This window comes from Molossus molossus, unplaced genomic scaffold (genome assembly GCF_014108415.1).
Source record: "Molossus molossus isolate mMolMol1 unplaced genomic scaffold, mMolMol1.p scaffold_m16_p_4, whole genome shotgun sequence".
NCBI lineage: Eukaryota > Metazoa > Chordata > Mammalia > Chiroptera > Molossidae > Molossus > Molossus molossus.
In genome coordinates this window covers 65,654,818-65,670,355 of record NW_023425377.1, presented here as the reverse complement: position 1 = coordinate 65,670,355, position 15,538 = coordinate 65,654,818, and the positions used below count along the sequence as shown (strand labels likewise).

The 15,538-nt window shown below is 56.2% G+C and overlaps 2 protein-coding genes across 5 annotated transcripts; both read right to left on the bottom strand.

The window, feature by feature from the left end:
• Positions 1–231: 231 nt before the first annotated feature.
• Positions 232–3,592, bottom strand: LPAR2 (lysophosphatidic acid receptor 2). Its single transcript, XM_036241286.1, has 3 exons — positions 3,486–3,592; positions 1,931–2,672; positions 232–1,190 (listed from the first exon to the last, which is right to left on the bottom strand). Exons 2-3 carry the CDS (start codon positions 2,670–2,672, stop codon positions 877–879), a joined length of 1,056 nt encoding a protein of 351 aa, XP_036097179.1. The 5' UTR covers positions 3,486–3,592; the 3' UTR covers positions 232–876.
• An 850-nt stretch (positions 3,593–4,442) lies between these two features.
• On the bottom strand, positions 4,443–15,408 carry LOC118615858 (GEM interacting protein). Of its 4 annotated transcripts, none has more exons than XM_036241108.1 (21): positions 14,340–15,408; positions 13,346–13,430; positions 12,892–12,967; positions 12,723–12,780; positions 12,298–12,423; positions 12,151–12,215; positions 11,946–12,053; positions 11,429–11,509; positions 11,178–11,348; positions 10,951–11,088; positions 10,413–10,609; positions 9,999–10,105; positions 9,837–9,926; positions 9,481–9,558; positions 9,254–9,408; positions 8,842–9,033; positions 8,598–8,735; positions 8,301–8,497; positions 7,571–7,958; positions 5,407–5,473; positions 4,443–5,270 (listed from the first exon to the last, which is right to left on the bottom strand). In XM_036241108.1, the coding sequence occupies exons 1-21, from the start codon at positions 14,356–14,358 to the stop codon at positions 4,891–4,893; spliced, it is 2,916 nt and encodes a 971-aa protein (XP_036097001.1). In that variant the 5' UTR covers positions 14,359–15,408; the 3' UTR covers positions 4,443–4,890. The 4 variants fall into 4 exon arrangements, with proteins under 4 accessions (XP_036097001.1, XP_036097002.1, XP_036097003.1 ...); XM_036241109.1 differs by having other exon boundaries at positions 8,845–9,033; XM_036241110.1 differs by having other exon boundaries at positions 9,837–9,917.
• Positions 15,409–15,538: the final 130 nt, after the last annotated feature.

Below are 15,538 nucleotides of genomic sequence, written 5' to 3'. Positions count from 1 at the left end.
CACACCTGACTGTTAACCTGGACTAGGACAAAAGGGCAGGTGGGAGAGAGAGGGCTCATGTGGGCCATGAACTACTCTGGGCTCCAGAGGATGAAGACAAGCAGTTAGCAAGATGGAGTCAGGGGAATAAGTGGAGAAGACGGACGAGAGGGAACAGATGCAAGACTCCAAGAGAGATGGAGTAACAGCCAGCCAGACACTGAAGGTGAATGAGAACAGGGCTGAGGAGATGCTATGTTGAAGGATCCCTGACAGGCTAAAGCTGAGATGGACAATTCTGGGACACAGTCACAGACTGAGTTGATGACAGAAGTTCTTTGGACATCTCAGAGGAGAAAGAAAGGTTTACTCCTTAACATGCCTTCCTCATGAACACCCTCAAGTCTAAGGGGGTGGGCAAACCCCGGAGGCTTCACGGGGCCACAAACTCTGTGCCCTTGAAGAATCAGCCTCGGGCAGATGGTGCATCCATGATCTGTCCTTGTTATTTTTGGCAGTGTGGCCTGAGAGAGTCCTCATCTCTCCAACCTTTAACACATGCCACCATGAACAAGGAAGCAATCCACAGGGTTTAGCAGGGATGTGCAGCAAAACAGAAAAATGTCCATTAAAAACCCCACAACCCGAGACGATTGAAGAGGCAGATTCCTGTACCCCATCTGACACTCTCCTGGGCACCTAGGGATGATCACAAACCCCCAAGCCCTGGAGTAGGCAGAGTTGTGTGTCTGGGGAGGTCTGGTAGTGGTGGTGTGCCATCCAGACCAAGGGTCTGCCTTTAATTCTGTCCTTCAGATTGGGCTGAACCAGGCACATCCACAAGTGGTCAGTGGTGTGATCTGGCACTTGCTGCAATCCCACTGAAGTCCAAGTTGGCTAAAGGGTGGAGTCCATCAAGGGGTGGCCATTCTCAGGAAGCATGATGCGAGTGCTGGCACCTGTCCGGGTGGAGGGTGTGTGGCGGGCAGACTCATGGGTGGACCGACGGAGGCACAGACAGCAGAGGAGGCGGCGGAAGGTGCGGCGCATCTCAGCATCGCGGCAGGAGTATACCACAGCATTGACCAGTGAGTTGGCCTCAGCCAAGAGTAGGAAATACTTCTCCACAGCCAGGACGTTGCAAGACTTGCAGTCCAGACCATCTAGGAGCAGCACCACTTGGCCAGGTGTCCAGCAGACCACAAACGCCCCTGCGGGATGGAGCCCAAAGTGAGCAGAGCCAGCTGTCTGGGGCCTGGCACCCACAGCTCTCAGCTCAAGACTGGAAGGGTGTCCAGAGCCTGGACAACAGCTGTGGTCTGCAGTGCCAAAGAGGCTTGTCTTGCTGCCTTGGCAGATTGATGGGGAAGAACTGCTAAGAAGGGACTCTTTACTCTGACTTGTCTGCCAGAAGGACACCTTTCCTAACTAGTACACTGTGGCCAGAGCCCTGGACGTTTTTACATGGAGATCTGTTCTATAGGAAAAAGAGGTCACACTGGGACAGGCCAGTTACTCAGTAGGGGGAAGGTGATCATTGGGAAGAGTTGCTCCTTGTTCTTGTGTGTGTGTGGGGTGGGTATATCCTAATGGGAAGACCTCTTGCTGCCTGCCCCACCTAGACTAGACCATCCTATATTTCAACAGCCAGAGTGACCACGTTCCTCCCTGCTAAACTCTTAAGGGCTTCCCATGGAATTCAGAACAAAATCTGACTCCTCTCTGTTCCCTTTGAGGCTGTGCTGACCTCCGCTCCTCTCTGAAGGTGCTGGCCCAGTGCTGCCTGGGGCTATCTGTTCCTTCTGCCTGGAACTCTTCTCCCTTCTCTAGCTTTCAGGTCTCTGCTCAGATATCACCTCCTTGGAGAACTTTCCCTACCCAAATCATCTCCTCCCATCACACTCCTCCGTCAGGTCTCGGAGGAGTTGGGGGAAAGTGGGGTCCCACTCACCCAGGATGATGACAACTGTCTTGACCAGGCTGAGTGTGGTCTCGCGGTAGCGGGGGTGGCAGCTGACATGCTCTGCCATGCGCTGCACCCGCCGACGAACATAGAAGAAAATGCGGGTGTAGACAGCCACCATGAGCAGGAAGACGAGTAGGCTGGACAGGGCCCAGACAGCCAGGTAGGAGCGGCTGAGCAGGGGGGCCATGCGTGAACAGCTTTCCAGGGCACAGAGGCAGTGCCAGGAGTGGGCGGGCAGCAGCCCCAGGCCCAGTGCGGCTACCCACACTCCCACAATGAGCATGATGACACGGCCGTGGGGCAGGCGGCTGTGCAGCTGCACGGCCATCACGCTGCGGTGTCGCTCCACAGCGATGGCCAGCAGTGTGGCCACTGATGCTGTCAGGCTTGTGTCCAGCAGACCCTGCCGCAGGAACCAGCCCTGGAGCGAGAGCCGGGCTGTGCGCGGGCCAGTGTGAAACATGAGGAAGAGATAGGCCACTCCGGCAAAGAGGTCTGCTGCAGCCAGGTTGCCGAGCAGGTAGTAAATGGGCTGGTGGAAGCGACGGTTGGAGGCAATGGCTGCGATGATCAACAGGTTGGTCAGCAACACCAGCACACTAACAGTCAGTCCCAGCGCCACCACAACCACATCTTTAGGCCGCCAGTGGGAGCTCAGCTCCTTGCCACTGTTGTTGTAGAAGAAGCCGATGGTCTCGTTGTTGTAGCACTGGCCCATGGTGACCATCTGGGGGACACAGATTAAAAAGTCAATGCAAGCAGCGCTTGTTGGAAGGACATAGAAAGGAGCAGCATCCAGAGGATAGGGTCAGGACAGGAAGTTCAGAGCTCTCAAACTCAAATGCCTCAGGGCAAAGTGGACCAGGGTGACCTAGAAAAGCAAGCTCCATGGGTTGCAGGAGGGGTGGGTGTGGGTGGGGTGGGGATGGTGGGACTGCTGTTACTTATTTACAAATATGACGCTTACAAAGATTATCTCCAAAATAAAACAACTGGCTAGGTTTTTTTTTTTCCACTTGGTTTCGTTTTGTAACCTAAAGAAACAAAATAAAATCCATCTGCCCACGTGCCGCCAATCTGGGTCCAATCTGTGCTGGTTGGGGGAGGGGTTAGGGTAGGACAAAGGGGTGTGAGCTGTTAAAGTAGGGAGGGGTCAGTTTGGTGTCGAGGTCACTGCAGAGAGCAGAGCCCGGGGGTCATAGATAGACAGGATGGGATCACTGCTGGGACCATGTAAGCGGTCGGTGCTGGGGCCTGGAGGTAACTGGGGAGACCTGTGTGGGCAGCGACACGGCCCCAGAAGTTGGGCGGCGGGTTTTGGGCAAGAGTGCTCCCGAAGCGGGCGGGGTATCGGGCCATCCCGGGTGGGGGGCAAAACTCTGGTAGCCTCCGCGACAAAGGGGGCAGCTGGTGGGGCTTTCCGGGGGCCCCCTGCTGAGAAGGGGGGCTGAGGAAAAAGGGGGCGGCACCCGGGACGCGGACACACGCCGCACCCTCCCAGGGACCCGCACCCATCCGACACTCTCCGTGCCGGCCTCACCTGGGCCGTCCTTCATGCCACAGACCGGGCGGCCTCGCGGGGGGTAGGGCCTGGTCGGAGACCCGTGGCCCAGCGACCGCGCAAGCAGTGGAGAGTTTGGGTGTGCTTAGCGCCGGCGGGAGACAGCGCGGGAGGCCGGGTCCCGCCCCCACCGCCTTGTGCTTGCCTGTCCCTGCCCAGCCTCGCAGCCCCGCCCCTTCCACCTGGGAGAGCCCCGCCCGGTCCCCCCCACCTGGGGAAGCCCCGCCTCCTCAGCACGGTGAGGACAGGGTCGTCCGGAACCGCAGCCCCCCATTTCCTCCCCGACTAGCAGCCCCTTTCCACTTCCGGTGCGGGACCCCCACCCAGTCCCCCGCACACCTCATGCGCCTGCAGTTTCGGGCCTTGGGGGCGGCTGAGTCACTCTTGGCCGGAGAATTCCTGCCGTGACCTCACGCCGCCCAGGCTCAGCTCAGGGTGGTCCCAGGGTCCCCACCCCCACCCCCGGCCCAACCCCGCTCCACCGCGTCCAATCCGCTGCCGAGCTCCAGGCCACGCCCTGATCCGACCAGGCTCCCACCGCCCGGACCCCCGCCCCACTGCGGCTTCCTAAGCGAGGAGACACCCAGCGCAGAGGCCTCCCAAACCCCGCGGATCTCCTCCGTTGACAGTCCTTCCGCACTCAAGTTTCTCGCAATCCCGCCCCCGCGCCCGGCAGAGACCTGTGTCGTCCCTGGGCTCCCACGGCCCGGCCCAGAGCACACAGCTCCATTGTCCCAGTTATCTGCACTTTGTTATATTTGATTATGCAGGGCCGGTCCAGGACGCGGAGAGCTGGGCAGGCATGACCGAGCTCAGTGCCCTGGTCCAGCCTGACTGTCTACAGGTGCTCAAGAAAGGAAGCCTCGGTTTCCCGGATGGGTAAAATGAGGCCAGATGATGCTGCCCTCACCTGGCAAAGAAAGACACCCAAGGGCATAAAGACCCACTGTTTATTCAGAGGCCATCAGATCCCAGGCACCCAGATGTGTCTGGACTGTCACTCCCCCACTCCAAGAGCGGGTCACTTGGTGTCAGCTGAGGTGGGCAGAATCGGGGAAGTGGCCACAACCAAAGTAGCAAAAGGTATTCCTGTCCAAGGAGTCAGAGACTAGGGTGGACCCCAAGGATCCTGTGACCTATGTGGAACCTGAGTATTGACCCTGAGTGTGACTTCTGAACCTGAGTGGCCCTGATGCTTGGCAGTAACCTGTGTCTAGTGAGGGGACTTGATCTTGGGACATTGCCCCAAAAAGGATTTTAGTCTTCCCCCAGGATGTGTAGTTTTTCCTTATAGGAACTCTCCAAAATCCCCAACACTGAACTTCTGGGGAGAAATGGGTCTGTCTCCTCAGTCCTGGGCCAGTTGGTCAGAGTGCTGAGATGGTCAGAGATGGTCCTCGACTTCCTCATCCTCAGGCTGAGGGTTGGGGCAGCAGGTGGCCTTGGGCACAGCTTCACTATGCAGCTTGGAGAGTAGCCGGGCTGTTTCCTGGGTGATCTCAAAATGCTTGGGCAGCGGGGTGCGGCGCAGGAGGCTGCCTTCCGGGGAGGCAGCAGTATGGCCCAGCCCCTTCCTCCGCAAGCTTCCTTGCGGCCCTGATGTAACAGGGGTCTCCTCGCACAATTTGGAAGCCACCAGGGCCAAGCTGGATAGCTGGTGGGTGACAGGCCGCACACCCCCCCGGGGATACTTCACTGGCTGGCGGCTGAAGTAGCCACGGGATTGTGTCCCCAGGAGTGAGTCCTCGGGGCCTTGGCTGGACACTGTGGAAAGGGGTGGTCATTATTGAGCATCACTAAATACTCTTGATATCCCCCCTCATCGGGAAACATCTCTCAGCCAAGCTATGCTGGGCATGGGTACCCCTAGAACTCCTGGGTTACTCCCCAACACACTCACCTTCCCCTCTCTCATTTTTGGTGTCTTCGGCCACTTCCTCTCTCTGGTCACTCTGTGGAGTTGGAATCTGTAGGGAGAAACCCAAGACCAAGACCCCAACAATAAAATTTCAGTTCTTGCCCTGGCTGGTTTGGCTGAGCAGTTAGAGTCGGCCCTTGGACCAAAGGGTCTTGGGTTTGATCCCTGGCCCCAGTCGGGGTCATGCTGGAGGTAGCCAATCGATGTGTGTCTCTCCCTCCTTCCCTCCCTTCCACTCTATCTAAAAAAAAAAAAAAAAAAAAAAAAAAAATCAAAGGAAAGATATCCTCAGGTGAGAATTAACAACAAAAATTTTTCAGTTCTTTGGAGAACTGAGAGTTTGTTTCTGGACATGCAAATGCCTTTGTAGTTTTGGTGTCTGGGGTGAGATGATGTTCCTCCCTTTTTTATTAATACTATTTTTTTATCCTCACCCGAGGACATTTTTCCATTTTTTGTTCAGATAGTGTGGGGAGGGAGGGAGAGAGAGAGAGAGAGAAACATCGACGTGAAAGGGACACATCGAGTGGCTGCCACCTGCACGACCCAACCAGGGCCGGGGACAAACCACAACCAAGGTACATGCCCTTAGCGGGAACCAAACCTGGGTCTCTCTGGACCGCAGGCCAACGCTCTAACCGCTGAGCCAAAGCGGCCAGGGTGATGCCCCCCTCTTAAAAATTTTTTTTCTTTATTGATTTTTAGAGAAAGAGGAAGGGGGAGGGAGAGAGAATTTATTTATTTATCCTCACCCAAGGACATTTTTCCATTTTTTGTTCAGATACAGTGGGAGGGAGAGAGAGAGAGAAACATCGATTGGCCACCTCCTGCATGCCCCCCACCAGGGATTTGGTCCACAGCCTGGGAATGTGCCCTGACCGTGAATCGAACCAGCGACCTCTTGGTGCATGGGTCGACGTTCAACCACTGACCCACACAGGCCAGGCGAGATGATGCCCTCAGCAGTGTACTGCTTGTCCTGCTGTGCAGAGCAATGTCACTGGTTTCAACTGTGGGCTCTGTGAGGGCAGGAACACCCTTGTTCAGCAGAGGGCTAGGCCAGGATGTGACTTAACCATCTCCACACTAGGATGAGGTGAATCCCCTTCCTGCTCTATTCTCTGCAACCTTACACCCACTTTTTAGCTGTATATTCTCACTGTTCTGCCTCTAGCTAAATGCCAATAGCAGCTGGAATTGTTTCTGTGTGTCAGACACTGTCCGAGCACTTTCTGAGTCATTCCAGTTCTCAGAGTCTCACAGCACACTGGCAGCCCTTTTCCTAGCTTGGGGGCTGCTTTGGAGGAGGTCTGCACAACCAGGAACTGCAGGTATAGCAGAATCTGAGGGATAGGGAAACCTCCCTCGGAGTCTCTGTAAATCGTTTTCACTAACAGTATCCGTCACTCAGGACTATGGTGAGAATGACAGGAAGCCTAAAAGTGCCCATGAACAGTAGGTGTGGCCCACAGACCTATTTGGCCTAATTTCTGACCACCTTCACATCATTCATTGCAGCATGAAGCTGTGCCTTGAACACACCAGGGCCTTTGCATTGGCTATTCTCTTTGCCTGAAACACACTTACCCTGATCTCTGCCTGGCTTATTTCTCCTTCACATCCTCCCAGTCTTTGCTTAAATCCACCTTCTCCATGAGACCTCCCACACCATCCTACTTACTGCTACAATAACTGTCCAACATCTTTCACCTTGGTGCCCCTGATATCCCTTACATTATGCTACCCTTTCTTTTCTCCATAGTATCTGTCACCATGTAACATCCTATATAACTAACTCTGTATCATATTTCTTTGTTTATTGCTGGTTTCTTTGAACATTTTGCTCACTGATGTATATGTAATGCCTAGAATAATGCTTGACACATAGGTGTTCAATAAAGATTCTGTTGAAGGAATAAATGATCACCCACGTTAGTACCTCTGCAGAGCTATACCTGTTGTTACTCCATTATTACCTCCTACCTCACTCCATTCCTCACTTTTTCTTCTAAAATGAGCACAGGGTACATAAGGAAGGAATGAAAGAGAAAATTAAAGGGAAAGGAAGGAAGAGAGGAGAGAGTGAGTGAGAAGATTAAATGTAGAGAAGACCCTCCCCATATCTGTGGGCCCGGCTGGTTCCTACCTCGGGGGCCATGGTCTCAGGATGCTTCTCCAGGGCACTGCAGGGCTCAGGGTCTGGGTCTGGGTCCGAGGGTAGGGTTGAGGGCAGGGCATCTGGGGCAAGGTATGGGGGTGGTGGCTGGGGGCTGGTTGTGAGGGTCCCAGGGGCTAGGCTGGGGTCTTGAGGTGGGAGTTCAGTGGCCAGGGGGAGCTCGTCCATCCCAAAGATCTGCTCATAGTGCACTATGAGGAACTCAACAAGCTGGGCTTGGTGCCCAAAGTCCAGGAGGCAGGGAACAGGGCCAGTGCCAGCTGCCCCAGGACTGTCCGGTGGCCGCAGCAGCGTTGGTCCAAACACAATGCCTAAGTTATTGGCAGACATCTTGTTTTCTTCATACTGTGCAGCCACCCTGGGGACGGGGTAAGGAGAAGGGTAAAGGCACAGAGTGCACAGTCATCACTCATTGGGTAGGAACTGTAGGCCAGACTAGTGGCAAGTTGCCCAAGTCATGGGTCAGTGGCTCTGGTGATTGTTTGACACCAGCAGCTACATACCCAGTGATGAGGGTCAGGAGTAGGCACCCAAAGTCAGAAGTCATGTATTAAGGTTCAGAGCTCAGAAAACACATGCAAAGGTCAGAGGTCAGTGTCAGGCATCAGTTCCAGGGGTCAGTAGTCACATGTCCAGGTAAGGGGTCACAGATCCATGCCTTAGGTCAGAAGTCCATTTCAAGGTCAGGGACAGTGCACACCTGAACAGATGAGCCACCAGGTGCCGCAGAGTGTTGTAGTTGGAGTCAGGCAGCTGCATCAAGAGGGTCTTCAGCAAGCGAATAACCTCAGGGCTGGGACTGGGGGTCCTGGGGTTGTGCCCAGGGTTTGCATGCAGGGTTTTAGCCAGAGATATGAAGGCATCGTAGAAGTGGAAGGGGACCACGGGGTCAGTGAGCTGGGGGTGGAATGGCAGAGGGAACATGGCTGTGGGTAGGCTGCTGAGGATCCTTAACCTGAGCCTGCCCAGTCCCTGCCCCTGCCCCCTGAACACCCACCTCCTGGAGGAATCGCTTGAGGACACTTGAGACATCATGAGGTGAGTTTCCGGACAGGTCCACCAATGCCCGGCCGTTCTCAAAAGCCTGGCACAGACGTTCTACACGAATCCGGGACCCGCTGACCCGATAAATGCCCTGCAGGGTAGGGTGGAAAATAAACACCTGGGTAGTAATCCAGACATGGAAAGGACCAGGCCATTGCTGGGGATGGTCAAATGTCAAAGGTCAAGGGTCAAGGTACCACCTGCACACCCAGAGCACGCTGTTCTATCTCGGCTGTGCATCTGGTGACAACAAAGGGCACCTCCTCCGGGAAGTCCCTGGGCAGCTGCAGGAAGTCAATCCCAAAGAGGGGTGTCCGGGCTGGGAGCCGCCTGTGTCCACAGAGGATTAGCAGAGTCTCAAGGCAGCGTTTGTGGCAGGTCAGAAAGCACTGAAGGAGGGAAGGTCACAGGGTCAGGGAGGTCATTAGGGGTCAGCGGGAGAAGTGAAGCTTGTAATGATCCTTAGGGAATGGGAAGCTCATGGGAAATCATCAGATCAGGACTGGTCCCAGGGGTGGGAAGGTCACAGGAATATGAGGTCATGGAGGTGCCTGGGCTCAGGGAGGTCACAGGTCAGCAGAGAGCACTGGGTCATTGCCCGGGCCACACCTCCTCACATTCGGTCCCGCTGACCATGAAGGCCTCGCACTCGCGGCACTTGGCAGGGCCCCTCAGCCGTCGCAGCCGGTGTGTCTGAGCTGCACTGGACAGTGTCCACTTCCTGAAGGGGCTGCCTGACCCGTTCTCAAGGCCATCTCCTAGGTCTGCGGGAAAACAGGGTCAGGGGGCTTGGTCCACCCCTGCCCCCATCCTGCTCCACCTGCTTCCAGCCTCACCAGGGTCTCGCTCCTCAAAGTCATCTGAAGACTCAGTGCCTGTGGATGAGACCTTCACCAGCCGCCTGGTCCCAGGGCCTGGAATCAGAGGGTCACAGAGGTCGGGGTCACAGGGGTCATGGGAAGTTCCAAGGCTAAGGAGACCTTCAGGCCTTTCAGAACCACCCACAGATGTACTTGTGAAAAGGGTCAGAGGTCGGGAGGGGGGTCAGACAGGTCAGAGGCTGAAGAAGTAGTTCAGGAGTGTGGGTAGGTTAGAGAGTAAAGGATAGGTTAGAGATTGAAGGTCAGAGCCTGGCCAGGGCTGCAGGACGGTCAGAGGTTAGGAGTGGGTCAGGCCCAGGTCCTCGCCTCACCTGGGCTGGAAGTGGGAGAGTCCAGGGATCGACACTCGCTGCCACCGCCTACGCTGTCCACATCACTGCCTGGAGTGAGGCCTGAAGTCCCTAGAAGGGGACAGGTCAGTTAGGACGACCCTTGCCTCAGCACCACTCCTGCCCGCTCCTCACCGCACTCACCCTGCCAGCCTGTGCTTGTGTCCTCCCAAGGGCCGGGCTCAGCTGCACTCTCGTCCAACCGTGGAGCGGGGTGGGCGGAGAGCTTTTTTCTTGTGTCCAGGGGGGAGCTGAGAGGACAGGTTTGAAGGCTCTGAAAACCAGGACACTGACCAGGGGTGACAGCACACAGGCACTGCATCTTGGATCCAATTCCAAGTACCTGAGTCTGCAAGCCCTGATGTGCATGAGCACCGGTGGCCAGCACTTCAAGTCCTGACCCTTCCAGGACGGGGACAACCCCTTGCTCCCAAATGAACGCATTGAGTACCGAATCCAAGTACTGAGGCTTTGCGTTCTCTGACCCTGAGTTCTCAGGCCCATGATGCCAACAGTTGGCACCACCTTTGGGGCTCCTTCCTGCTCCTAGGGGCCCACCTGTGCGGGGTAGGAACAAACTCCTGGAAAGAGAAGGCAGGTGGCAAGGGTGGCAGGGCCTCCGGCTGCAGTGCCTGCACGAACTCCTGGTAGCGCTGGCCAGGCTCGAAGGGTGCGCAGCACTCGGCCAAGGCGGCAAAGGCACGGGGACCACGCTCTGCTTGCGCTCCCCGCAGCCTGAACAGTCCCAGGGTCACCTGCCAGGTGGAGACCATGGAGACCAGGCATGAGAGAAGGGGGTGGAAGTGGGGAGCTGACCCTTAGAAACATGAGCATAGTCAGGTTTTGGGGGTGGGGTTGGGCAGTGGGAAGCAGCTTAGGGATGAGGGCAGTTGCTGGCGGGGGTGGGGTGGCTGGTCAGAACTGAACAGGGTCATTCTGTGGGGAGGACCCCATGGGAGTGGGATTTAGGCAGAGGCGCAGTAAAGGGTCTGGGGGTGGGAACTGGCTGTCCATGGAGATGGAGTGAGTCTTGGTGTCCTGGAGACAGTTTAGGGAGAGCAGTGGGAGGCCTGCTCAGCTGGGGATATGATCTCACCCGTCTCATCACTTCGTCCCCTTGCAGCACCAGCTTGCGTATGTGTGACACGATCCGCAGCTTGGTGGCCTCTAAGTCCTGCTGCTTTGCTTTGGCATCACTGATGCAGGCCTGGTACAGCGCCTCTGCTTCCTGCACCTGGAGGAACCAAGGCCGGGGTGTATGTGGGAGACAGCATGAGCTGGGAGGCACCAAAGCACTGGGGGAGCATGGGGCAGGGTCCCCACCTTGGCCTGGGCCTCCTCACGGGAGCGCCGCCGCCTCTCTTGCTGTTTGCTGGGTCCCAGTGAGGCCTGGGGGGCTGGGTCCTCCGGGGATGTCTGGGAGCGCACCCGCAGGTCCTCGCTGCGCTGCACATACTGGAGCTGGGCCCTCCGCAATGCCTGCATCGCCTCGTTCTGGGGTCAGGGCAGGAGCAGGTCAGTGCCAGTTCCTCTCCTCCCCTAGCTTGCCCTCACCCACCCTGGCTGAGCCTCACCATCCGCTTCTGTTCTTTCATCCACTGCTCCTTGAACTCTTTCCGCCACTTCTCAATCTCAGTCCGTTTGGCGGCCAGGGGCTGGCAATGATGGGGGATGGGGATGCTGTCTCAGGGTCACCAGTCCTTCCATTCCCTGGAGCCATGTGCCTTTCATCCTCTGGACCCTTTACAGGGGCGGCACTCTCCTGGGGGAGGTCTTCTCACCCAGACCTGCTCTCCCCCACTCCATATCCCAATAAAGAGACTTAGTGGTCACCTCATCCTTTCTGCCTTGACCCAGAGATACCAAGAGTCTCTTCCTGGGAACACTCTGTACCTCACCTTGCACCCCATCAACAAACAAAAGCATAGTTTTGCAATTGCACAGGAAGCCTGGTTTGAATCTCTGCTGGGCAAGATCCTCAGCATCTATGGGCCTCAGCTTCCTCATCAGCAAATTGGCACGAATGGCAACAGTGCCTTTCTGCTGGGTGGTTGTGAATGGAATGATGCATGCACAGCATAGCTCCCTCACCTGGTAGTAGTCTCTTTTCTGCTGGGCCACTGTCTCCATGGCCAGGGCTCCCAGGCTGAGGTCTTGCTCCAGAAACAGGGTGTAGATGTATTGCAGTGGCATGTGGTTCTGTGGTGGGGATGTTGGAGGATGCGGAGGATCTAGGGGGTTGGGCTGGGGTTCTGGAGGGTTTGGGTTCTGGGCATAGGGGTTTGGACATGGTTACCTGCTGGTGGATTGACACCTTGCCAGCCTCAGCGATCTTCATAATGCTTTTAGAAAACTCCATCTCTGGGTGGAGACAGCAAGGGTTTGAGTTGGGCAGGATGTGGGAGCTGCCTGGAGTCTGAGGTCAGGTGGAAGGGACCCTCACCAAGGCTGGCTCTCTTCTCAGTCCAGGCCAGCAGCTCCTTTGCATAGCGGCTCCAGGTCTTGGCATACTCCAGGGCTGCGTTCACACCACCCTTGGTCCGAACGAGCCGCAAGTCCAGTTCTTCCCCTGGGGCAGACAGGTGGACCTCTGAATCCTAAACTCCGTTAGAACCCTGACCTCACCTGAGCCTCTAGACCAGACCAGTGACCCCTATTCTACACCCAAATGACTCCCCAAAATACCCTTTTACAATGACTTGCAATTTTACACTGATTCTCCACCCAGACTGGGGTTCCCTGAGGACAGGGGCTCAGCTCTGCTATGTGCACTGCAGTGTCCCAGGTGCACAGGGCAGGTAGTCAGTGATGACTTGTTAAGGAAAGAATTTCTTTCTGCCCAAACCACCCGGCCTCAAAGCTCCCTACCTGTAAGGGGTGCAGGACCCTCTGGGGAGGGGCCACTCCAATGGCTGGTTTCACTGGTCTGAGGGGGAAGGAGACAGCGTTCAGGATCATGCAGGGCAGGGGCCCACCTCCTTAAAGCCCCTCTTCTTGGAGGCCCCCTTCTCTGTACCCCCTTGGCTCTGCCTCTCACCACAGTGGCTGTGGGGGTCTTGTCAGGCTCTGGGTCTCTTGAAAGTGCAGGGTCTCCAGCCAGCATATCAAGGGACCTGGGAGGTAAGGGTATCATGATACCACCCTCCACCCAGGCTGTCCCTCCCAGGGGTGCTGAGGATCCCAGGGCATTTTAGTGGATGCAGATGGTCCTGGATACCACCTCAGTGACATCTCTTGTCCCTGGGAGGTCTAAGGAATGGGGTTTTGAGGGAGAACCAGGTGAGCTTTTTTATGGGACTTGAGACAGAGTTTGATGGGTTACAGGTAACTCTGTTCAGAGAGTGGGATTATAGAGATCTCAAATGTATTAAGGGGTCACCAGAAGGTTATGTGGGGGGTTCTAGAACCACTGTGGGGAATTCCAGTATATTTGGGGGGTTGAATTTTGGAGATCTTGGCAGGATTTGGGGGTGACTCAGGCTCAGACTCACACATTCCCCAGTGAGATTTCAAGGTTGTCCAGGCTCCGAAAGATGTCACTGTACCTCTTCCTGCTCTCAGGAGCCTGGGGGAGTCCTGGAAGGGGGGAGTATCACATATGGGCACACCGAAGCCTCCCTCCATTCACAGCACCTTGGCTGGTTGTTTGGAGGTGGGGGGAGAGAAAGAGAAAAAAAGAGGAGAGACACAGAGAAAGTTCTGATTCTGTGGGGAGTGTGGGATAGGGTGGGTGTCTGAACTGAAATGGAAGTGGGTGGGGCTGATTAAGGGTAGGCAGATGGACTCAGGCACAACCCAACAGTGAGCAGAGACAGCCAAACACATGAGCTCAGAAGCAAAGAGACAAAACAGATGCCCCAGATACAGTCGTACTGTTCCCAGGGGAGAGAGCCAGCTTGGCAATGGAACCACATGGACCTCAGGCCAGACAGATGGAAATACATGTGGGGCAGACAGGCACAGAGCTGTGGCAGAAACACTGGCAGACTGACTGAATGACTGACACTCAATATGCACAGAAGACACAAAAGACAGCCCCAAACACAATTGAAAATTTGCTGCATTTCTACAACAGTGCTCGCCCACCCCAGCCTTCTAGGGGGCCCAGATCAGCATTGCTCCAGAACAGCCAGGTGGGGATCCTGCTGCGTTGTTGTTGCCCCCTCCCCTCTCCTCTCCATCATCGGTCACGACACCCTGCCCCCATCACAAATATCAAAAGCAGAAGCAGCCACTTCCCCTTCCTGGGCCCCTTCCCCCAGGCATCCGGGGTGAAGACGCCAAACCGAGAGGGGGTCAGGGACTGCTGTCCGGGGCCCCCCTCGGCTTTGAGGTCCGGTCCCTATAATCGAGGATCCCCGGCATCCTCCCCATTCAGGAACTCCTCTCCCTGCTCTGTGGATGGAGGACAACCACGGCCCTTCAATTAGGAAGTGGGGTATGGCCGGGATGCTCCTCTTGGATCCCGTATCCCGGACCGCCTACCCGGCTCTGCTGTGTCCATGGCCCAGGGATGGCTCGGTGGGGACAGGGACTGGGATGGGATCGTGTGCCGGCTGGGCCTAGCCCAGATTTCCTGCTGCAGCCGCCACCGGCTTCCGTGTCTTTCCACCCCGTAGCTGACCACGCCCCCACGTTATCACCCCAAGCACGCCCTTGCCGCAGGCCACGCCCCCAGGCTCAGAAGCAAGGAAGGAGCCCCCTGCCCAAGTGGTGGAGAAGAGATGCTGTAGGGCCAGTGCCTCCTGGCGACCACCCCAGGCCCAAACGCCCCAGACCTGGACACTCCAGGACTCTATCCTGGCTCGAGTTCTTCCCAGATCTTTGCGCGAGCCCCCAAGGCCCCAGCACACTCCACCAGGAGTGACCCCAGAGTCAGCCTGTTTCAGACCCTTCCACATACCCAGTGATAGCCCTGCTGGGGTCTCTTGATTCCCTGAACCCATCCCAGCCCGACTAGAGACATGAATCCCCTTGAGTGGCCTGCAGTCCTGCCCAATTACAGCAGAACCTTAAGTCCCCTAAAGCTTTGTGGAGGAGACCCCTGGCCTGGGGGACTCCCAGTGACCCTCAAAGCTAGATTAGGTTTATGAGGCCCAATCACAGAGTAGCCATAAGTGCTCCTAGTTCTTTTCAGGCCTGGGATGGGGTGGGGTGGTGGTGAGGGCAATAGTGACCCTGCCCTGAGCCCCCAAAGAATCATCCCTGACAAACCCAATTCCAGAGTGCACCCCCGAGTCGCCTCAAATTGTCTCAGGAATTTTGTATCCCCCTACATTCCACATGACCACAGCAACCCGTCTGTAGGCTGGGGTCTGGGGCCACTACCCTCTGGGACCTTGCCCAGCCAGTGCTTGTACTCATAGGCATTTATGACTAGTTCCTATTGCTTTTCAAGGCTTTCCTTGGACTGTAGGCAACACTTCATTCACTGGGGAAGCCAGACAGGGGCGGGCTACTGAGGGTGACCAAGAGGGCAAGAAAGGACTGCGAGCTCCCCAATTAGTATTGGTGGGAGGGGAGGTGGCCCAGAAGTCTGGGTCTGGGTCCCCTGGCCCAAGGTTGTCACATGCAGCTTAGTTGAATTCCTGGCTGCAATTGAAAACTTCATGCTTGTAACTTTGCTTCCTCAAGTTTTTCGCTGTTGAGAAGGCATTATCTCCAACTGGCCGACTCTCAGCTCT